The 24,663-nt window shown below is 37.2% G+C and overlaps 1 protein-coding gene and 2 pseudogenes across 1 annotated transcript; all 3 read right to left on the bottom strand.

Annotated features, from left to right (window-relative positions):
* Window positions 1–523: 523 nt before the first annotated feature.
* LOC118826004 lies at window positions 524–1,481 on the bottom strand (annotated as a pseudogene).
* A 733-nt stretch (window positions 1,482–2,214) lies between these two features.
* Window positions 2,215–10,109, bottom strand: LOC118825995 (annotated as a pseudogene).
* Window positions 10,110–21,956: 11,847 nt separating this feature from the next.
* Window positions 21,957–22,904, bottom strand: LOC118827462 (olfactory receptor 52K1-like). Its single transcript, XM_036598833.1, has one exon. It carries the CDS (start codon window positions 22,902–22,904, stop codon window positions 21,957–21,959), a length of 948 nt encoding a protein of 315 aa, XP_036454726.1.
* Between the last annotated feature and the right edge of the window lie 1,759 nt (window positions 22,905–24,663).

The following is a 24,663-nucleotide window of genomic DNA, read 5'->3' as shown; positions in this document are numbered from 1 at the left end:
TATTTGTTTTGTGTTTCTTTCAAAACATTTGGTGCATCAGCTAAACACTATTAAAGAATTCATTCACTGTGTTATGCACTTCTACTTTTTTGTATACTGAATAGTTTAGCAGTTAAGTTAATGTAGAAGGATCAAACATTCATTTCATAGCTGTCAGTCAAGGAAGTATCTTCTACTTCTTTTCTTGTAAATTAAATCTCCTATCATTTGGAGTGATACTACAAGACACCACTGTTCTTAAAGGGGGCGTGTTATGGTCTTTTACAAATCTCTGCTCTAGACTGAGATTCAAGAAGCTAATTACCTCAAAATACAATTTATTTGCTGTACAGAGCAATTTTGTTTTTAAATCATAGTTTTAGTAAAATTTGCCTTAGTTTTATTTAATACATAACGACAGAAGTTCCATTAAGTGACATCGCTTTTATATAGCTATTACATATTTTCTTTTTTAACAAAAACTCAAAAAATCTACATTTTCAAACTATTCATGTCAGCAAACATAGTGCTACATTCCGTAAAGTTACAAGGGTATGATCCTTATACGTTTTATTAATTTCAGAAAATGATTTCTTATTTCTTTTGTTCTCAGTCCATAAATGATTGGGTTGCAGCAGCTTGGGAAAAAGTAAGTACATTGTACTCAGAAAGACACGGCTGCTTGGAGAGAAATCATTTCTTATTCTGTAGGACAAAAACGCCATTAAGGCAAAAGTTAGAGTACATATCATCACAATTATATGAGTAACACAAGTTTTCATCGCCTTTAAATGAGTCTTGCCAGATTTCAGAACAGAGATTAATATTATTACATAAGAGATAGTAATGAAAACAAAATCTACAGTCAGTGTTAAAAAAGCAGAAAAAATTCCTACAAAGCTGTTAATAGAAATGTCTCCACATGCTAACTGAACCAATGCCATGTGCTCACAAAAACAGTGATCTATCACATTTGTTGCACAGTAAGACCCTCTTCCAGCCAGAAAGACAAATGTGGTAATTAGGACCCAATTTCTGATTAATGGCACTATAATGAACTTTAAAAAATTGGAGACTTCCATATGCTTGTGATAAAATAGTGGTCTACATATAGCAAAGTAACGATCCAGTGCCATACATAACAATAATGTACACTGACATGTTTCATTATAATGAATGAAAAACATTTGTACTAAACAACCCAGAAGAGAAATCCCATTCCAGCCAAATAAAAAGCTAAGCAACATGTGAGGTACAAAAAGCACTGGTCCGCACAAGTCCACGACTGCCAAAAGACCAATCAGTATAAACATAGGAGAGTGCAGAGCCCTGTTAGAAACTATTACATACAGCAGCATACAGTTTGCTACGACAGACAACAAAAACATCAGAAAATAAGGAAAGAACAACACAGGTCTCCATTCTCCCAAAGCATGAAAGCAATTCAATTTAAATTCTGTGAAAGAAATATTTTGCACAAAAACATCCAGCAAGTTTCTCATCTTCTTGGTACAGACATTATTCTATGCAAATTCAAATACAGTACTCAAAAGAGTACTTAGTTGATATTTGCTTGATTTGTGATTGATTTAAAATATAGAAACATGTAAAACAAAGGGATGGATAACCCAGACCCAGCTGTACGGCTCAAAGATGGATTCAAATCAGAGATCATACGCAACACACAATAACTCTTAAATTTCTGAACAACTGCTGCTGATGGCAGTGGAAAAGATGAAAGCTTGTTCTTAAACATAAATGCTTAATGAAGGCTTATCAACTGCCTCTGGGTCTAAATACAGCCTGTTGTGCTCCCACGAGGTGCTATTCCACAAACATTTACCATCCACCCAACAGTAGTCACTTCCTATACACCAAAAATAACTAAGAAAAAAATTCAAATTCAATTTAACTGAAGAACACATATTTAAAGAACTGATAGGGTAACATTCCCTGGACGTGATATGGGAGAGGAAGGACACAGGAGCAGAAGGCAGCAGCAGAGCAGTTGCTTAAATGAAGTTTCTTCTCAAAGGGTTGTGGCTTTTCAGCCAATATCAATATAAACAGAGTGATAAGACATAGACAAAATGCTTCCTGTGAACCAGTTTCTTCTAGTTGCTGCTGCACGGTTATTCCCTGTCTAACTCTCTCAGATCCTTTCTCTTCACTGCAAGACAGATCCACATAAATAGCCGGAAGCAAAACCACACACAGGTGAAACACATAGCCTAATCACCCGCTGGTTTGCACTGCTTCATTCTCCGTCCGACAGATGATGCTAGACCACGTCCCTCTACCTGCCGCATACTCCCCACCGCCCAACTCGGGCCAGGCACCCATCCGGTCAGTGCCCAAGACCTGTACCAGTTCCCAGATTTTGGCACCAATGTAATGTTCCCTGGATGTGATATGGGAGAGGAAGGACACGGGAGCAATAGGTAGCAGTAGAGCAGTTGCTTTAATAAAGTTTCTTCTCAAAGGGCAAAACCACACACAGGTGAAACACAGAGCCTAATAACCCGCGGCTTCACCCTGCCTCACTCTCAGTCCGGCAGGTGATGCTAGATCACACCCCTCTGCCTGCCACATACCGCCACTGCCTGACTCAGGCCAGGCACCCATCCGGCCAGCGCCCAACTCCCATGCACCCTTCCCCCTCCCTTGCTTGTTGGCACTGCTCCATCCACAGGACCAGCTCTGGTGCTCCTTTTTTAGTGAGATCAGTCGGCAGGCTGGTGACGTCCAAATAGTTCGGAACAAACCTACAACAGTAGCCAGTCAGCCCCAGAAACTGTCTCCTTTCTGGTCTTGAGTCTCGGACAGGTGGCAATTGCAGCACTCTTATCAAGAGTGGGGATGCACCTGCCCATGACCCAAGTTGAAGCCCAGATATGACACCTCCACCTGTCCAATAGCAAACTTCTTTGGGTTGGCTGTGAGACCAGCTCTTCGCAAGGACTTTAGGATGGCTTTCAAAATCCTGCATATGCCGCTGCCAGTCACTACTATATATGATAATATCATCCAAGTAGGTAGTGGCATATGTGCCATGAGGACGGAAAATTCATTCCATCAGTCATTGAAAGTTAGCCGGTGCTCCAAACAACCCAAATGGGAGTGTGACAAATTGGTGTAAACTAAACGGAGTAGCGAAAGCTGTTTTCTCGCTAGATACTGGAGTAAAGAGGATCTGCTAGTACCCCATGGTTAAATCCAGTGTTGAATAAAAGCAAGCAGAAACCTAACCAATCGAGCAATTCATCAATACATGGAATTGGATAGACAGCAAATTTAGACAATGCGTTGACTTTTCTGTAGTCAACACAGAACCAAACAGTCCCATCAAACTTGGGCACAAGCACCATGGGGCTGCTCCAGTCACTGTGTGACTCCTTGATTACACCCATCTTGGCCATAGACCTAATTTATTCCCCAATCACACTTTTTTGCGTTTGGGTAGGTGGTACGGGCGTGTGCAAGGAGTCTCAATGTGGTGGTCTATGAGGTGTGTATGGCGAGATAGAGGTGAAAACACATCAGAAAACTCCTTTTGCAACTGGACAACCTCCATTCCCTGGGACGAGGAGAGATGGTCTCCACAGGGGACTGGAGTATGTTCCAGCCTTTGTGGCACCACCTGCCCCAATTCAGCTTTCTCTGGAATTAGCGCCGCCCAAACCACAGGGATCACATTCTTTCATGGTTTTAAGAGATTGAAGCTGTATATTTGCAATGCATCACCTCTGACCATTTCACCTCATAGTCAACTTCCCTAACCCTCCTGTCACCTCAAAGGGCCCTTGCCATTTGGAGAGTAATTTGGAGCTCAAAGTGGGGAGTAAAACAAGGACTTTCTCTCCCGATGTAAACTCACATAGCTGGGTGCCCCTGTTGCATGCACAACTTTGATGTTCTTGTGCCTGGAACAAATTCTCCTGAGTTAAGTGCTTTAGCATGTGGAGTGTTGCCCTTAGTTCAAGAACATATTGAATTTCATTTTTGCTGTTTGAAGGTCTCTCCTCCCAACTTTCATGAATGATGTCAAGGATGCCACGGGGCCTTCATCCATATAATAATTCAAACGGGGAAAACCCTGTGGAGGCTTGTGGGACCTCTTGCACAGCAAACAACAGGGGTTCTAGCTGGCACTCCCAGTTTCTAGCATCTTTGTGAAGGAGCTAACGAATCATATTCTTAAGGGTCTTATTAAATTGTTCAACCAGTCCATCCATTTGGGGATGGTAAACATTGGTTCGTTTTGATTTTATTCCCAATAATTTTGTATAGCTTGTGTAGTGTTCATGACAAAAAGACGTGCCCTGATCAGTCAGAATCTCTTTCGTTAAAGATAGGGAGGGGTTCACCACACTGTGAAAGATGGTGTGGGCAAAGTGCAACAATTCAAGAATAATGTAAAAATGTTAAATAACAAAGGACTTGGGGATTTCATCGTCTACAGTGCATAAGATTACAAAAAGATTCAGAGAATCTGGAGAAATCTCTATATGCAAAGGACAAGACCGAAAACCAATACTGGATGGCCACGATCTTTGGGCGGCACCAAATTCTCTGGGCCCAAGCTTATTTAAGATGGACTGAGGTGAAGTGGAAAAGAAAAGTGTCCTGTGGTTTGGCCAAAGAAAATTTTAAATTCTTTCTGGAAATAACAGACACTACATCATTCAGGCTAAAGAGGAGAGGGCTTGTTATCAGCGCACAGTTCAAAAGTCAGCATCCATGATTGTATGGGGCTGCAATTGTGCACAAGCATGGGTGACACACCTGTGAAAGCACCATTCACGCTGAACGTCATACACAGGTTTTAAAGCAATATATGCTGCCATCCAGATGATGTCTTTTTCAAGGAAGGCCTTTCTTATTTACACAAGACAAATGTCAAACCACATTCTGCACATATTACAGCAGCTTGGCTCTGCTGTAAAAGAGTATGGGGGCTAAAATGGCCTGCCTGAAGTCCAGACATGTCACCCATTGAAAACATTTTGCACATTATGAAATGAAAAATACAACAAATGTAACCCCTGAAATACTGAGCAGCTGAAATCCTATATCAAGCAAGAATGGAAAAAATATTCCCAAATGCTTGCAAAGTGATGTTAAAAGAAGACATGACGCAACACAGTGGGAAATGCCCCTTTTGCAACTTTTTTAAAACGTGTTGCCAGCATCCAATTCAGAATTTTTCAATATCAGATATGTTGTCTTTATTTTTAATTAAATATAAGGTTTAAATGATTTGCACATCATTGCATTCCATTTTTTTTACATTTTGCCAACTTTTTTAGAAACGGGGTTGTAAATAAATGAAAGGGTAATCCTTCAATGAAGACCTAATGATTTCTGTGAAACAAAAGAAAATGTCTGTTATTTCATTTATTTTTATTTCATATCATATCATCATGCTTGTTGTATTTAAAGTCTGCAAGTGTTGTAGTATTATTTCATTGTTACGTTTTGATTGGAAACAGAAATGTTAAATTCTGAAACACCCAACAGAAAATTGCCTAGTCATTTTTTTTCTGTGGTATCTAAATAGATACAGTCAAGCTAACTCTCTCACTGGTTAGGACTTCACAACCTGGACTGAAGGCCTAACATGTCACATTAACCAATGACTAGGAACTAACAGTGGAACCAACCAATCATGTTTTGATTTGCAATGGATGGATGGCCAATTTAGTGTGAAAAAAGGTCACTCTGGCCTTCTAGAAATGGAAAACAGCAGCAGAAGTTCTACACCATGGGTCTTACTGAAGGACTCACTGTAAGGTCACAAGCATATAGGAAGTCTTTTACAAGCAGCAAATTTCCACATTTAGTCAAGAACAGGCAAAAATATTAATGTGAACTGCCATTAGCTTAAAAAAAATATTCCATAATCTCATATGACAAGCCAGCAAAAATTAGCATGACAGTAGAGGTGGTTTATGCCCTCGTCTTTCCGCGCTTTGTTTTTTACTGTCAGAATTTGCCACATGCGGTCTGACTTTGCACAGTACTATAAAATACTCCACATGCATAAGAAAGGAAACAATGTGTAAATAGTGGACATGATGTTCTCTGAGCAAAAAAAAAAAAGAAAGGAACCATCTAGATTGTTACCAGTATAAAGTTTAAAAGCCAGAATATTTGGGGGTATATTAGTTACCAATAACATTGGTAACTTGCACATTTGTGAACATATTAATGCTGAAAGACAAACATTTCAGAGCAAGTCACAGTCATGTGCAGAAGTTCGGGTGCCTGTGGTCAAACTGCATGGTTTGTTAATTTTACACATTCTCTACAGAGAACACACTTCTGTGTGCTTTAGTGTACAATTGCTGTTTAACTGCTGAATTTAACATATTGGGGAAAAAAAAACGAAATGTGGTGTGTGTTATACGACATTTTATATTTTAGGTTATCAAAAATTAGAAAGGGTGCACTAAGATCTGCAGAAAAACGCCATATATAATTTGTTTCCTGTAGATGATATGTTAGCTTATTTTCCCTCAGAAAACATGTACTACGAAACACTAGACATGTTTTTCAGGGACATCCGTGCTTATTTCAACATGAAGTCAAGCCACATTCTGCATGTTTCAACAGCATGACTGCATAATCAGACAGCGTGGGTGCTAGACTGTCTATAGTCCAAACCTGTCTCCAATTGAATACGTCTGTCACATTACACATCAAAATACCACAACAAAGGCCCAAGGGTCAGTAGACCCTGTTCACATTTTCCGTATTTGACTCAATAGTAGTCATCATAGTAGGAAAACATTACAGACATGGTGTTAATGAAAGGGAATGTAGACAAAGTTCTCCTTTATGAAAGACATTGATTTTAGTGGGTTGTTTAGAATGTAGTTAATGTTGTGCATGTTGTGGATAAAGTTAACCTCAGTTACCTCATTCTCATTAGTAAACGCCATATCTGCTGTGACATCTTCCCTACTATGATGACTTCTGCTGCTGTGAATACAGAAGTGTGAATTTTTTTTGAAACGTTGTAGGCAAAATACTGAGCAATTATTTACAAAAAAAGACAGAAAAAACTAAATTGATATGGTAAAAAATCTGTTATCACACTTGTGTATGTTTCACAATTTAATACAAAGAAAATGTACTAATTACTTTCTGTTTTTAATAGCATTTCACATGGTGTCCTAACTTTATTGCAATTAATGATTGTATGTAATAGCTGTTTTGATTAGAAATTAAACAAATGAAACTGTGGTCTTTGACCTCCACTCTAGCCTGTAAAGGTGTGTGTAGAGATACCTAAGCTAGCATGATGAATAATGATGCATGATGCACCTTTTTTCTGCTCATTCATGAGAATTTTATGTCAGTTTATTAGATAGGTGAGATATATAAAATAATACCATTGCAGTAAAATCATAATAATGCTACCTAACACTATAACCGCAATATGCATCAAACTGTTTACAAATGTAAAAGTTTAAATAAAGAGGGAGTTTTGCTTTTTTTACTAAGGTTTTAATTTCTTCTTTTACAGCATCAAGAATATAAACATAAGAATGTATTTATGCATAAGCACAATAACTAATATTACATATTTAGAAATACAAGAAGTGAGTCACAGCTTTACAATGGGGCCCAATTAACCATTATTAATGTTTAGAAATTAGAAAGCCATATATTTACCATTTAATAATCAGTGTTATGCAAACATTTATGACAAATTGGCAAGATAGTAAATCACATCATTTAAAATAAAATGTAAACAATTACTAAGTAGCACTCATAATGATTCTGAATTGTGTGAAGATAATAAATATATCAAGTTATCAAGCATAATTTATTAGCTATGAGTTCGGACAATCAAGTGACTATATTTAAAGAGGAATAAAAACGAACAAATTATTACTGATGATTTGGTTTAATGCTAAAAACAACTGATCATACATTTTACATCACAAGAATGGAGTAATACTTGAAATATAAGAATTTATTAAAGCATATTCCTCCTGTCTGAACAAAACCTCTCTACAATGTCTAATATCTCTACAATGGCAACTTTTCATGATAAGGAAAAAACATGCTTAATTTTAAAGTTAATGAAGCTACGATTTGGTCTTAATTTTAGAGCTTTTCTAGTGCTCCGTTCATCATGACATTTCTGCACATTGTAAAGGGCGTCCAGCATTTCTGTTAAACAGTACAAAACAACAAAAATGGGAGATACAAGGTTTTGTTCCAACAGCAGCGATATGTAACTATATAATTATTAACAACATAAAAACTACTAAATTATTATTGAGATTCGTAGGGGCTGGTTAGATAACTGTTTTTGAATAACCATTTATTTCATTATTTGTTTTATATTTCTTTCAAAACATTTGGTACACAAGCTGAACACTATTAAAGAATGAATTTCACTGTGCTATGCACTTCTACTTTCTTGCATACTGAATAATTTAGCAGTTTAGCTAATGTAGAAGGTTCATTTCATAGTTGTCAGTAAAGGAAATAGCTTCAACTACTTTCTTGTAGAGCCAAATCCACCTGATACCATAAGACACCACTGTTCTTAAAAGGCATGCTCTGGCCTTTTACGAATCTCTGCTTTAGACTGAGATATACTCCCTTTCATGTAGACTCCAAAATGGCTATTTCAACCATTTAAATGATTATCTTAGGTAGTCTGATCTAGGCATAAGAGAATTTAAACACTTCTCAATGCTTGCCTCTATGAGAGTGTAGCATAATTCTGTCATATAATAATAAAAATTAAAAACTTGAGCATAACAGTAATAGTATTACTGATTCTATTACTACTACTACTACTACTACTACTACTACGATTCTTATTCTTATTCTTATTATTCTTATTCTTATTATTATGCCACAGGCTCCACCAATACACTAGGTCATATTTTATGGACTACATTATGATTTCAAGCAATCCTAATCAGGAAATTCAAGAACCTAATTATCTCAAAGTACAATTTCTTTTCTGTACAGAGCAATTTTTTTTTCTCATTTTAGTAAAATTAGCATTAGTTTTATTTGATACATAACTACAAATATCCATGAAGTCACATTGCTTTTATATAGTTATTACATGTGTTTCTTTTCATAAATCAATTTCAGTCATTTCCAAAATGTTCATGTTAGCAAACATAGTGCTATATTCCATTACATGTTACAAGGGTGTGATCCTTATACGTTTTATTAATTTCAGAAAATGATTTCTTATTTCTTTTGTTCTCAGTCCATAAATGATTGGGTTGCAGCAGCTTGGAAAAAGTAAGTACATTGTACTCAGAAAGACACGGCTGCTTGGAGAGAAATCATTTCTTATTCTATAGGACAAAAATGCAATCAAGGCGAAGGCTATAGTAAATGTAATGACAATTATATGGGTAACACAAGTATTCATAGCCTTCAAATGAGTCTTGCCAGATTTCAGAACAGAGATTAATATTATTACGTAAGACACAGCAATGAAAACAAAATCTACAGTCAGTATAAGGAAAGCAGTTAAAAGTCCTACCAAGCTGTTAATAGAAATGTCTCCACATGCCAAGTGAACCAATGCCATGTGCTCACAAAAACAGTGATCTATCACATTTGTTCCGCAGTAAGACCCGTCTTCCAGCCAGACAGACTATTGTGGTAATTAGGACTCCATTTCTGATTAATGGCAGTATAATGACCTTTAAAAAATTGGAGACTTCCATATGCTTGTGATAAAACAGTGGTTTGCATATAGCAAAGTAACGATCCAGTGCCATACACAACAATAATGTAGACTGACATGATTCATTATAATGAATGAAAAACATCTGTACTAAACAACCCAGAAGAGAAATCCCATTCCAGCCAAATAAAAGGCTAAGCAACATGTGAGGTACAAAAAGCACTGGTCCACACAAGTCCACGACTGCCATAAGACCAATCAGTATAAACATAGGAGAGTGCAGAGCCCTGTTAGATACTATTACATACAGCAGCATACAGTTGGCTACGACAGACAACAAAAACATCAAAAAATACGGAATGAATAGCAGAGGTCTCCATTCTCCCAAAGCATAAAAGCCATTCAGTTTAAACTCTGTAAAAGAAATATTTTGCACAAAAACATCCAACATGTTTCTCACCTTCTTGGTGCAGACATTATTCTACTCAAATTCAAATACAGTACGCAAAAGAGTATTTAGTCGATTTTTGCTTGATTTGTCATTGATTTAAAATATAGAAACATACAATACAAAGGCATGAACAACCCAGACCATGTCAGCTGTACAGATAAAAGATGGATAAAACACAGATGGATAAAAATCAGAGTTCATCATATGCAATACAAAATAATGATTAAAATCTTTGATGAACAACTGCTGCTGATGGCAGTGGAAAAGATGGAAGCTTGATCTTAAACTTACATGCTTAATGAAGGCTTATCAACTGTCTCTGGGTCTAAATAAAACCTGTTGTGTTCCCACGAGGAGCTGATCCACTTTTACCATCTACTCAACAATGGTCACTTCCTATGCAACAAAAATAACTAAGAAAAAAATGAATTCAATTGAAGAACACATTTTTACATACCTGTTTTATTTTGTTATATATATGTGTCAAAGCATTTGGTGCACAAGCACAACACTATGAAATGATTATTATTCGTGTTATGCACTTGTACTTATCTTTATACAGAATATATGGACAATTAAGTTAATGCAGAGGGGTCAGATACTCATTCAGTAGTTTTCATGTGAGGAAACAGCTCCTATTTCTTTTCTTGCAGAGTCAAATCTGCCTCATTTCTTTCAAGTTTCATAAAACTGATAGCACTGTTCTTAAAAAGGATGGTATGGGCTTTTATGGACCTCTTCTCTTGGTTGATATTCAGTCTCTTTATATAGGGGCCAAAATAAGTACTGCCAGCTTTTTAAATTCTTCTCCTCTTACAGAGCAGGTACTATTGGGATAGTGGATCATTCCCAGCACTGCAGTAACACTGACTTGGTGGTGGTGCGTTAGTGTGTGCTGTGCTGGGACGAGTCGATCAGACACAGCAGTCATCCTTCTTTCTTGCTTCTTTCCTTATTGATTTCCAGCCACCACAACCAAAAAGTCAACTCAAAAAGCAATTTATTTTCTGTAAAGAGCAATAAATTTTGGGAACAGCCAGCGCTCTTCCGGAGGGACGGCCTCCACCCTAGTCAGGTAGGATCTGTTGTTCTCTCACGGAACATCGCGAGGGCCATCCGCTGACTACACAGCGAAGGCCACGTAAGTAGCGGCAAAGATAGAAACGCTACAGCTCATAATGCTAGTGTTAGCACTGAGAATAAGACGATTATTAGCACCAGTTGCGTCAGACCAGTTGCGTCACCTAGGTTCCACTGTATTGAGACTGTGTCTCTGCCCCGAATTAAATCTAAATCTAAACGTAGAATAACTCAATCAGCCCGTTTCGACAACCTGATCAATATTAAATCATATTCAGATGATAGCAGCAACACCTCAACTCTAAAATTTGGGTTACTCAATATAAGATCACTAAACTCAAAAGCAGTAATCATAAATGAATTTATAAGTGATCATAAATTTGACGTTTTTTGTCTTACTGAAACATGGGTTAGACAGGATGAATATTCAGCACTAAATGAAGCCACCCCTATGGGCTATAATTATGTACACAGCCCATGATTATCAGGCAAAGGAGGTGGATTATGTGTAATCTACCAGAATACCCTAGATATCAGTCAGAAACAATGTGACATCTTCACTTCTTTTGAGGTTCTCTCCATCAACGTTACTAATCCGGTCACAAAAAAGAACGCATTTTCATTATTTAACATTTACAGACCACCAGGACCCTACTCAGAATTTCTAAAAGAATTTAGTGATTTCGCTGCAAACCTAGCTGTGTGCAATGATAAAGTAATGATTGTAGGAGATTTTAATGTCCATTTTGAGAAGGCAGATGACCCACTAAAAAAGGCGTTTACTTCAATCCTAGACTCTGTTGGTATCACCCAAAATGTAACAGGGCCTACACACTACTGTAGTCACACTTTAGATCTAGTTCTGACACTCGGACTTAACATAGACAGGCTTAATATCCTACCCCAAACCTCAGTAATCTCCGACCATTACCTAATCTCTTATGAGCTACGTCTTAGCTATAATACATGTACGTCCCCTCGCTATTCTGCAAAGCGCGCAATAAAACCATTTACCGCCCTACAATTCATAGAAAACCTCCCAGTACTAACAACCCTAGTCTCCACTCCATCAGACCCAATGGAGCTAGATGTATTAACCGACTATTTAGAAAATACCTTCCGATCTACTTTAGAAAATGTGGCGCCACTAAAAATCAAAAGGATAAGACAGAAAAAGCTCGCCCCATGGTACGATGATAAAACCCGTACCTTAAAACAAACAGTACGGAAACTAGAGCGGAAATGGCGATCAACCAAGCTGGAAGTGTTCCACTTGGCCTGGAAGGACAGCCTTATAGAGTATAGAAATGCTCTCACTAAAGCTCGCTCAGCATATCTGGCCTCGCTGATCGAGAACAATAAAAATAATCCTAGAGTACTGTTTAGTGTGATCTCTAGAATTACAAAAAATCAGGCAGGTACTGAACCACAAATTCCGGCGACCCTCACCAGTGAAGTTTTTATGGACTTTTTTAATAATAAAATCGAAAATATTAGACAACAAATTCAACCCACAGTATTAAATCCAACTTGGCTGTCATCTGACATGGCTGATATAAAACATAACATAGCTGCAGAAGAAAGGCTTGAAAATTTCTACCCACTCCCACAGCTAGAACTAGAGAAGATTATCTCCTCTGCAAATTGTACAACCTGCACACTTGATGCAATCCCCTCAAAATTACTCAAAGAAGTACTACCAGTTATCATTAATCCTCTTTTAACTATAGTAAACTCGTCCCTTAGCCTGGGCCATGTACCCAGAGCTTTTAAACTAGCAGTTATTAAGCCTCTGATCAAGAAACCAAACCTTGATGCTAGCATATTGTCTAATTACAGGCCTATTTCTAACCTGCCATTTATATCTAAGATCTTAGAAAAAGCCGTAGCCCAACAACTTAGTTCATATCTAGATAAGAACTACATATTTGAGAAATTCCAATCTGGATTCAGGCCACATCACAGCACTGAGACAGCTCTAGTTAAGATAACAAATGATCTTCTTGCCTCTGATCAAGGCTACATATCCCTGTTAGTGCTACTTGACCTCAGCGCAGCTTTCGATACGATAGACCACAATATTCTTCTAGAAAGGTTAGAAAACATGGTTGGAATCACAGGGACAGCCCTATCGTGGTTCAACTCTTACTTAACAGAACGTTATCAGTTCGTAAAGGTAAATAATTCATCTTCCAGTTATTCACAAGTAAGATCTGGAATTCCGCAAGGCTCTATTTTAGGACCATTATTATTTACATTATACATGTTACCGTTAGGCACAGTTATAAGTAGCCATGGCATTAACTTTCACTGTTACGCAGACGATACGCAACTGTACATATCAGCCAAGCCTGATGACAAATACAGGTTAAAGAAAATAGAGGACTGTGTAAAAGATGTGAAAGGTTGGATGTCGTGTAACTTCCTCCTCCTAAACAGTAACAAAACAGAGGTTCTCCTTCTGGGTCCAAAAGTGGCAAGAAATAAATTATCAGATTTAACTTTAAATCTCGCTGACTTTCCAGTTATACCAGGTTCAGCAGCAAAAAATCTTGGTGTAATACTCGATCCAGATTTATCATTCAATCAACACATAGGCAGCATCACTAGGACAGCTTTTGTACATCTTCTCAATATCGCCAGAATAAGAAATGCCTTATCGCTGCACGATGCAGAAACATTAGTACATGCCTTTATTACTTCAAGGCTAGACTATTGTAACGCACTACTATCAGGATGCACCAGCAGGAATTTAAGTAAACTTCAACTAGTTCAAAATGCTGCAGCCAGGGTCCTCACTAAAACTAGAAAATTTGATCATATCAGTCCAGTTCTATCATCACTCCATTGGCTGCCTGTTAAATTCCGTATAGATTACAAAATTCTTTTATTGACGTATAAAGCCCTACATGGGCTCGCTCCTGAGTACCTGCAAGACCTTATTTCCCTTTACGAGCCACCACGATTACTCAAAACACAGAGTGCTGGCTTTTTAATAGTTCCCAGAATTCAGAAGGCTTCATCTGGGGGAAGAGCCTTTTCTTATAAAGCCCCCAAACTCTGGAATGATCTTCCAGAAAATGTTCGGGACTCAGACTCAGTCGCAATATTCAAATCTAGGCTGAAAACTCATTTGTTTAGTTTAGCTTTTGGTAGCTAATGTTTCCCCTTGGATAAAGGCAGCAGATCCAGGGGTCCATGGACGCAGGGAATTATAGTAAACTGAGACTGGTGCTGTCGTCCCGCCGCTCACACGCGAACACTCAGGTTTGTGGACGGTGGAGCGGAGGAATGCCAGATTGTTTCAGGGTGCTCCCGTGTCTGTGTGCCCTTTTGGTTCTCTCCTTTTAGTTAAGCTGTTATAGTCAGATCTGCCGGAGTCATTAGCCACACTCTGGAAATGTTTTACATACTACTATACATACACCCATACAGAACTAAACTAACTCCATTTCCCTACCTTTCTTCCGAGAAAACGACTGCCCACCTGTCCGGCCGGACACTGCTGGATGATTGTTTGTAGAGCTCTCCGGCTACCCGCTTCAGACCAGTTACCCACAACCCAGTCACCGCCACCTGCCTTGGACTGGCTGCCCACTCTACACTGAAGTCTCCTAACTATTACTACCTCCTAACTATTACTACTACTACTATTAATATTAGTAGAATAATAATTTTGTACGTAGTTTGACCAGAGGAGGATGGGTCCCCCCATGTGAGCCTTGGTTCCTCCCAAGGTTTCTTCCTCAACTGAGGGAGTTTTTCCTTGCCACTGTCGCCCCTGGCTTGCTCACCTGGAGGATTTACATTTCATGTTGAAACTTTGTTCTAAACGGATTTCTGTGAAGCTGCTTTGTGACAACATCAGTTGTAAAAAGCGCTATACAAATAAATTTGATTTGATTTGATTTGATTAAATTGCTCTGATTTTCAATCATGATTTTGTAAACTGGCCTACCAAAGTTCTGGGAGTCAGATACAGCCCAGTGTTTATTGCCTTATCACTAGATTACTTTATATTACATTGTTTTCATACAGCTATTACTCAGTTAGAGTATTACACAAATTAATGTATTAGATGTTTTACATATTTATGTATATATTTATGTATTAGATGTATTACATTTTTTTAAATGAAAAACAAAAAAAAATCATTTTCAAAATGTTCATTGTAAGACACATAGTGCTAGTATCCATAACATGGACTGCAAGGGTATGCTTTATGTCTTATTTCTTTTGTTCTTAGTCCCTAAATGACTTGCAGAAGCTTGTTGTCACAATACACAATGTCACATGAACTCGCAGCCACCAGTTTCCCTCTGTGCCAACAGAGGTCTCTCTCACCTCAACACTGAGCCTCTAGCTCGCACCTACACCTAATCAGATGACATTTTGTAAATAATTTAAGATAGATGTTTGCACACGCTCAATATGAGCCTGTCTGGTCATGTTCCGCACTTCTGAGCATTGTCTTTCATGTATTCTCACCAGAGAATAGCTGTGCCTGGCTGGTTATACCTCTCTGCTTCCAGGCTGAGAACATAAAGGGTTTGTTAACTATTAAAAACATGGGATCATTGCATAAAATAGTTTGACCAGAGGGAGAGCGGCTGTACTTAAAGGTTTTTGTTTGAACTTCACCAAGCATTCAAGGCAGTATTTACTGTGCTTTATAAAATGTTTTTTTGGTTTTATTTATGAATGGAATGCTATTAATGACTATTTCCTGAATTAAACTTTCCTCGATGTCTAACCACAGTTGGCTTGAGTTATTTGTCCAATACTTGATGTAAAGCAGTTGGTGTGAGAGAAAGTAGTGACAGAAATTTGGGGCTCCAGGTCCTCAGAGATTTAGGCTTTTGTAGGGCAGTTAATTTGATTTGAGGCTTTTGGTGTTTCCAATAGAAATCAGTGATTATATTATCGAGAAAGGAGGACTAGCCTGATGGTGGGGTAACAGGGGTCATAGTTTATTCCATTTTTCTAAATTATCCCTCATTTCTTGCATTAAAGGTATATAGTTAAGTTTATTAAATAATTGTGTTTGAAGGGACATGAATGCTAAGATATTTAATAGATTGTGTGATATGTTCAGATGGTATATCTTCATCAGATCATGGACTGATGGGAGGGACAGTGAAGGATTAGTGATATATAGTAAAGTATCATCTGCACATAGATTGATTTTATGGTGGTATGACTGACTGTATAACAGATTTTACCAAACTGATCGAAGCATCCAAGTTCAATAAAAAGAGAAACAATAAAGGTGATAAAGCACATCCTTGTCAACTTCCTCTTTGTAACTGAAAGGGTCTAGATATATGTCTTTGTTGAGACAGAGGCAGAATGTGAGTAATATCATGGTTTTACCCAGTTGATGAAATAGGGGCCAAATCCGAAAGTGCTTAAGAGAGGCAAAGAGAAATTACCAGCATCCAGGGATGCTTTTATACATGGTGATATATTTGTTATATTTCTGAATTAGGTTAAATTATTCACGCGTATTCTCTGAGGACTGTCTCCCTTTGAGGAACCCAGTTTGATCTGTGCTTATGAGAGTGGATGTCACTGATTCCAATCTAATTGATACAGCTTTACTTATGATTTTTATATGAGTTGATTAGCAAATGGGACGGTAGCTAGAGCAATCTGTAAAATCTGATTTTGTTTTTATAAGTTTGATAAGAGCAGAATTCATATGATAAGGTACGGTCAGGAAAGAGGACTGTCTATTGATTCTGAAATGGATATAGATGATTTAGGCAGGGAGACACTGCTCAAGAATGCTTCAATTTTTTCTGGTAGAGATCAGAGTTAAAAAAAAAAACAACCTTAATATATCATTAATAGCTAAGAGGTCCTGAATGATCTTACTGGAAGGATCTGAGATTTCTGTTATTATTGACTTCTCCAATTCCTGTTTTAATAGTTCGGAACAAACGTACGACAGTAGCCAGTCAGTCCCAGAAACTGCCTCCTTTTTGGTCTTGAGTCTCAGACAGGTGGCAATTGCAGCACTCTTATCAAGAGTGGGGACGCACCTGCCCATGACCCAAGTTGAAACCCAGATAGGATACCTCCACCTGTCCAACAGCAGACTTCTTTGGGTTGGCTGTGAGACCAGCTCTTCGCAAGGACTTTAGGATGGCTCCCAAATGCTGCATATGCCGCTGCCAGTCACTACTATATCTGATAATATCATCCAAGTAGGTAGTGGCATATGTGCCATGAGGACGGAAAATTCAATCCATCAGTCGTTGAAAGGTAGCCAGTGCTCCAAACAACCCAAATGGGAGTGTGACAAATTGGTGTAAACCAAACAGAGTAGAGAAAGCTGTTTTCTCTCTAGATAGTGGAGTCAAGGGGATCTGCCAGTAGCCCTTGGTTAAATCCCGTGTCGAATAAAAGCGAGCAGCACCTAAACTACAAAGCAATTCATCAATACAAGACAGCAAATTTAGACACCACATTGACTTTTCTGTAGTCAACACAGAACCGAACAGTCCTGCTGGGCTTGGGCTCAAGCACCATGGGGCTGCTCCAGTCACTGTGTGACTCCTCGATTACACTCATCTTGAGCATGGACCTTGTTTCTTCTCCAAACAGTTTTTTGTGTTTGGGTAGAAGTGTGCGAGGAGTCTCAATGTGGTGGTCTGTGAAGTGTGTATGGCGAGGTAAAGGAAAAACCACCCCAAAAAATTCCTTTCGCAAGCATGCCATTAAAAACACACAATTCTGTAGTGCAAATCACTCCATGGGCTCAGGAACACTTCTGAAAACAACGATCTGTGAACACGGTTTGTCACTGCATCCACAAATGCAAGACTAACTCTACCATGCAAAGAAGTAACAATATAGAAACAGGACTCAAAAAATCACCTTCTTTGGGCCCAAGTATATATAAGATGGACTTAGGTGAAGTGCAAAAGTGTCCTGTGTTTTGATCAAAGAAAATTTTAAATTCTTTCTGGAAATTACAGACACTACATCATTCAGGATAAAGAGGAGAGGAACTGTCCGGCTTGTTATCAGCGCACTGTTCAAAAGTCAGCATCCGTAATTGTATGGGGCTGCACTAGTGCACAAGGCATGGGTGACACATCTGTGGAAGCACCATTCATGCTGAATGACATTTGCGAGTTCTGGAGCAACATATGCTGCCATCCAGATGACGTCTTTTTCAAGGAAGGCCTTGCTTATTTCAGCAAGACAATGTCAAACCACATTCTGCACATATTACAATAGCTTGGCTCTGCTGTAAAAGAGCACGGGTGCTAATCTGGCCTGCCTGAAGTCCAGACCTGTCACCCATTAAGAACATTTTGCACATTATGAAATGAAAAATACAACAAAGGAGACCCTGAACTGTTGAGGAGATGAAATCCTATATCAAGCAAAAAGTACAGCAATTGGTCTCCTCGGTTTCCCAAATGCTTACACAATGATGTTAAAAGAAGAGATGACAACACTACAGGACATGCCCCTTTCGCATTTTTTTTAAATGTGTTGCCAGAATCCAATTTAGAATGAGCATACATTTTTCAAAAAACAATAAAATTTTCTTAGTTTCAACATCAGATATGTTGTCTTTTTACTATTTTACTACCACTTCTACTACAATTTTAACATTTTTTGTACATCATTGCATTCGATTTATTTTACATTTTGCACAGCGTCCCAACTTTTTTAGAATTAGAGTTGTAAATAAATGAAAGGGTAATCCTTCAATGAAGACCTAATGATTACTGCAAAACAAAAGAAAATGGCTGTAATTTCATTTATTTTTATTTCATATATCATCATGCTTGTTGAATTTAAATTCTGCAAGTGTTGTAGTATTATTTCATTGTTATGTTTTGATTAGATACAGAAGTGCTAAATTCTGAAATGGCCAATATAAAATTGCCTAGTCATTTATTTTTTCTGTGGTATCTAAATAGATACAGTCAAGCTAACTCTCTCACTGGTTAGGACTTCACAACCTGGACTGAAGGCCTAACATGTCACAGTAACCAATGACATTTAACTAACAGTGGAACCAACCATTAATGTTTTGATTTGCAATGGATGGATGGTCAATTTTGTGTTAAAAAAATGTCACCCTAGATATGTTACTGACTGGAAGAACAAGTGGTGGCCTGACCAACGCATTTCAGTCAGATCTTAGAAATGGAAAACAGCAGCAGAAGTTCTATGCCATGCGTCTTACTGAAGGACTCACTGTAAGGGAAATATATGTTAATATGTCTGTTACAAGCAAATGGGAAGATTCTTACAAGCAGCAAATGTCCACAATTAATCAGAGACAAAAAATATTCATGTAAATTGCTGTGAATATTATAACTAATGCTAATTTATACCATAATCTCATGATAAGACAGCAAAAATTAGCATGACAGTAGTCACAATTTGCCACAAGTGTTCTCTGAATTTGCACAGTACTATAAATAATCCATGCATCCATGCATAAGAACAGAAAAAATGTGTAAACATGATGTTCTCTGGGCTAAAGAAGAAAAGGATACCTAGATTGTTACCAGCAAAAAAGTTTAAAAGCCAGAGTATTTGGGGGTATATTAGTGACCAGTGATATTGGTAACTTGCACATTTGTGAACATATACATGCTGAAAGACAAACATTTCAGAGCAAGTCACAGTCATGTGCAGAGGTTTGGGTGCCTGTGGTCAAATTGCATGTTTTGTTAATTTCACACATTCTCTACAGAGAACACACTTCTGTGTGCTTTAGTGTACAATTGCTGTTTAACTGCTGAATTTAACATACTGGGGGAAAAAAAAACAATGTGGTCTGTGCTATGCCCCTTTTTTATTTTAGGTTTTTTGTTTCAATATTCAACTCAACAAAAATTAAAACTGGTGCACTAAGATCTGCAGAAAAATGCCATATATCCTGTATTTTCAAACACTAGACATGTTTTTCAGGGACATCCGTGCTTATTTCAACATGAAGTCAAGCCACATTCTGCATGTTTCAACAGCATGACTGCATAATCAGACAGCGTGGGTGCTAGACTGTCTATAGTCCAAACCTGTCTCCAATTGAATACGTCTGTCACATTACAAATCAAAATACTACAACAAAGGCCCAAGGGTCAGTAGACCCTGTTTACATTCCCATATTTGACACAGTGGTAGTCATCATAGTAGGAAAACATTACAGACATGGTGTTAATGAAAGGGAATGTAGACAAAGTTCTTCTGAAGTCTTTATGAAAGACACTGTTTTCAGTGGGCTGTTTACTAGAATGTAGCTCAAGTCATGCATGTTGTGGATAAAGTTAACCTCAGTTACCTCATTCTCATTAGTAAATGCCATATTTGCTGTGACATCTTCCCTACTATGATGACTTCTGCTGCTGTCAATACAGAAGTGTGAAAATTTTTTTTGAAACATTGTAGGCAAAATAAATTTGGAATGAGCAATTATTTACAAAAAAAGACATAGTACTAATGTACTAATTACTTTTGATAGCATTTCACATGGTGTCCTAACTTTATTGCAATTAATGATTGTATGTAATAGCTGTTTTGATTAGAAATTAAACAAATGAAACTGTGGTCTTTGACCTCCACTCTAGCTTGTAAGGGTGTGTGTAGAGTTACCTAAGCTAGCATGATGAATAATGATGCATGATGCACCTTTTTCTGCTCATTCATGAGAATTTTATGTCAGTTTATTAGATAGGTGAGATATATAAAATAATACCATTGTAGTAATATCATAATAATGCTACCCAACACTATAACCGTAATATGCATCAAACTGTTTACAAATGTAAAAATTTAAATAAAGAGGGAGTTTTGCATTTTTTACTAAGGTTTTAATTTCTTCTTTTACAGCATCAAGAATATAAACATAAGAATGTATTTATACATAAGCACAATAACTAATATTACATATTTATAAATACAATTAGTTCAGTCACAGCTTTACAATGGGGCCCAATTAACCATTATCAATGTTTTGAAATGCACATATTTACCATTTAATAATTAGTATTATGCAAACATTTATGACAAATTGGCAAGATAACAAATCACATCATTTAAAATAAAATGTAGAAAATTACTAAGCAGCATTCATAATGATTACGAATAGTGTGAAGACAATGTGTAATGTATCAAGCTATCAAGCATAATTTATAAGCTATGAGTTCAGACAATCAAGTGACTATATTAAATAAGTAATGAAAATTTTGAACTAATTATGAACTAGTATGATGATTTGGTTTAATGCTAAAAACAACTGATTGTTAATTTTACACCACAAAAAAAGGAGTACTACTTGAAATATTAGAATTTATTAATGCATATTCCTGCTGTCTGAACAAAACCTTGTATCTCTACAATGGCAACTTTTCATGATAAGGAAAAAACATGCTTAATTTTAAAGTTAATGAAGCTAGATTTGGTCTTAATCTTAGAGCTTTTCTAGTGCTCCGTTCATCATGACATTTCTGCACATTGTAAAGGGCATCCAGCATTTCTGTTAAAAAGTACAAAACAACAAAAATGGAGATACAAGGTTTTGTTCCAACAGCAGCGATATGTAGCAGTACAAAAAAATATATATATATTATTGAGATTCATAGGTGTTTTATTAGAGTGTTAACAAAAAATTAACTAAAGAACACATTTTTAAATATCTGCTTATTTCATTATTTGTTTTGTGTTTCTTTCAAAACATTTGGTACACAAGCTGAACACTATTAAAGAATGAGTAGTGCTATATTCCATTACATGTTACAAGGGTATGATCCTTATACGTTTTATTAATTTCAGAAAATGATTTCTTATTTCTTTTGTTCTCAGTCCATAAATGATTGGGTTGCAGCAGCTTGGAAAAAGTAAGTACATTGTACTCAGAAAGACACGGCTGCTTGGAGAGAAATCATTCCTTATTCTATAGGACAAAAATGCAATCAAGGCGAAGGCTATAGTAAATGTAATGACAATTATATGGGTAACACAAGTATTCATAGCCTTTAAATGAGTCTTGCCAGATTTCAGAACAGAGATTAATATTATTATGTAAGACACAGCAATGAAAACAAAATCTAGAGTCAGTGTTAGGAAAGCAGTTAAAAGTCCTACCAAGCTGTTAATAGAAATGTCTTCACATGCTAACTGAACCAATGCCATGTGCTCACAAAAACAGTGATCTATCACATTTGTTGTGCAGTAAGACCGTCTTCCAGCCAGACAGACTATTGTGGTAATTAGGACCCAATTTCTGATTAATGGCAGTATAATGTACTTTAAAAAATTGGAGACTTCCATATGCTTGTGATAAAATAGTGGTCTACATATAGCAAAGTAACGATCCAGTGCCATACATAACAATAATGTACACTGACATGTTTCATTACAATGAATGAAAAACATCTGTACTAAACAACCCAGAAGAGAAATCCCATTCCAGCCAAATAAAAGGCTAAGCAACATGTGTGGTACAAAAAGCACTGGTCCACACAAGTCCACGACTGCCAAAAGAGCAATCAGTATAAACATAGGAGAGTGCAGAGCCCTGTTAGATACTATTACATACAGCAGCATACAGTTTGCTACGACAGACAACAAAAACATCAAAAAATACGGAATGAATAGCAGAGGTCTCCATTCTCCCAAAGCATAAAAGCCATTCAGTTTAAACTCTGTAAAAGAAATGTTTTGCACAAAAACGTCTAACATGTTTCTCACCTTCTTGGTGCAGACATTATTCTACTCAAATTCAAATACAGTACGCAAAAGAGTACTTAGCTGATTTTTGCTTGATTTGTCATTGATTTAAAATATAGAAACATACAATACAAAGGCATGAACAACCCAGACCATGTCAGCTGTACAGATAAAAGATGGATAAAACACAGATGGATAAAAATCAGAGTTCATCATATGCAATACAAAATAATGATTAAAATCTTTGATGAACAACTGCTGCTGATGGCAGTGGAAAAGATGGAAGCTTGATCTTAAACTTACATGCTTAATGAAGGCTTATCAACTGTCTCTGGGTCTAAATAAAACCCGTTGTGTTCCCACAAGGAGCTGATCCACTTTTACCATCTACTCAACAATGGTCACTTCCTATGCAACAAAAATAACTAAGAAAAAAATGAATTTAATTGAAGAACACATTTTTACATACCTGTTTTATTTTGTTATATATATGTGTCAAAGCATTTGGTGCACAAGCACAACACTATGAAATGATTAATTACTATCCATGTCCTGCACTTGTACCTGTCTTTATACGGAATATATGGACAATTAAGTTAATGCAGAGGGGTCAGATACTCATTCAATAGTTTTCATGTGAGGAAACAGCTCCTATTTCTTTTCTTGCAGAGTCAAATCTGCCTCATTTCTTTCAAGTTTCATAAAACTGATAGCACTGTTCTTAAAAAGGATGGTATGGGCTTTTATGGACCTCTTCTCTTGGTTGATATTCAGTCTCTTTATATAGGGGCCAAAATAAGTACTGCCAGCTTTTTAAATTATTCTCCTCTTCAAGTGTTCTCATCTAGGTATAGGACAACATTTTTCAATACTCATCTTTAATGCTGTCTTTTAGGCCCGGGAGATATCTAAAAATAATTAGCACAATATATTCTAGTTTAAAAAATTGACAAATGCACGACCCTGCACACTTCTTACATATGATTCCCAGTTTCCCAACGTGTTTTTCAAGCTGTTTAAGGGTAAATTAGTCCTCTCTTAATCTCTCAGTTCTTTTACCAAAACAGCAGTTAGCCCCTTTTATACATTGCCATCAGGTTTCTTGTCCATCATCTACGATATACGTTTACATCAGCCTATCGCCCAGACCTACTGTCCTGTAATAAAAATGATACCTTAATCATATGTTTCATATGAATTGTTATATGCTGCATTTTGCTGCAGTTTAAAGCAGAAAGATGTGAGAAGGTCCTTGTTTAGGAGGACGATGGCCTGGGGACAGAAGCTGTGGAAGTGGAGACTGAATAAAGAAAATAAATAAAGAGGGTCGAGAGCTGACAGCCAATGACTTTTCACTGCACATTGCACTGTTTGCTGTAGCTTATGCTTGGTGTGCAAAGATGAAGAGCCGAACCAGAGAGAGACGGAAGATATGATGACTGTTTCTATTATGGCAGCATAGAACTAGTAGTTCATAGTTTAAAATGAGACTTACCATGACAGTGTCATCATCAAACTTAAGAAGTTTAACAGAGTCACTGTCAGAAGTGCAGTCATTGGTTTAGAGAGTAGTGCAGGGGAGAGAAACCTGGTCACCCAACCTGACACACTGCTTTCTGTTAGATAAGAAGCTGTGAATCCAGTAGCAAGCAGATAGGAGGACATTAAGAAGTTTATCTAGAACACTGTTTCCAAAAAAATTGGGAATCCTATATTTAATTAAAAAAATAGCACCAAAGACATGTCAAATGTTGAAACTAAGAAATTCATT

This window comes from Colossoma macropomum, unplaced genomic scaffold (genome assembly GCF_904425465.1).
Source record: "Colossoma macropomum unplaced genomic scaffold, Colossoma_macropomum, whole genome shotgun sequence".
Lineage (NCBI taxonomy): Eukaryota > Metazoa > Chordata > Actinopteri > Characiformes > Serrasalmidae > Colossoma > Colossoma macropomum.
Note: the sequence above shows the minus strand (reverse complement) of the source record. Positions and strands in the feature narration are given on the sequence as shown.

Coding starts and splice junctions, on each gene's coding strand:
- LOC118827462 (XM_036598833.1), bottom strand. CDS start 22,904: ATGTTAGACGTTTTTGTGCAAAACATTTCTTTTACAGAGTTTAAACTG.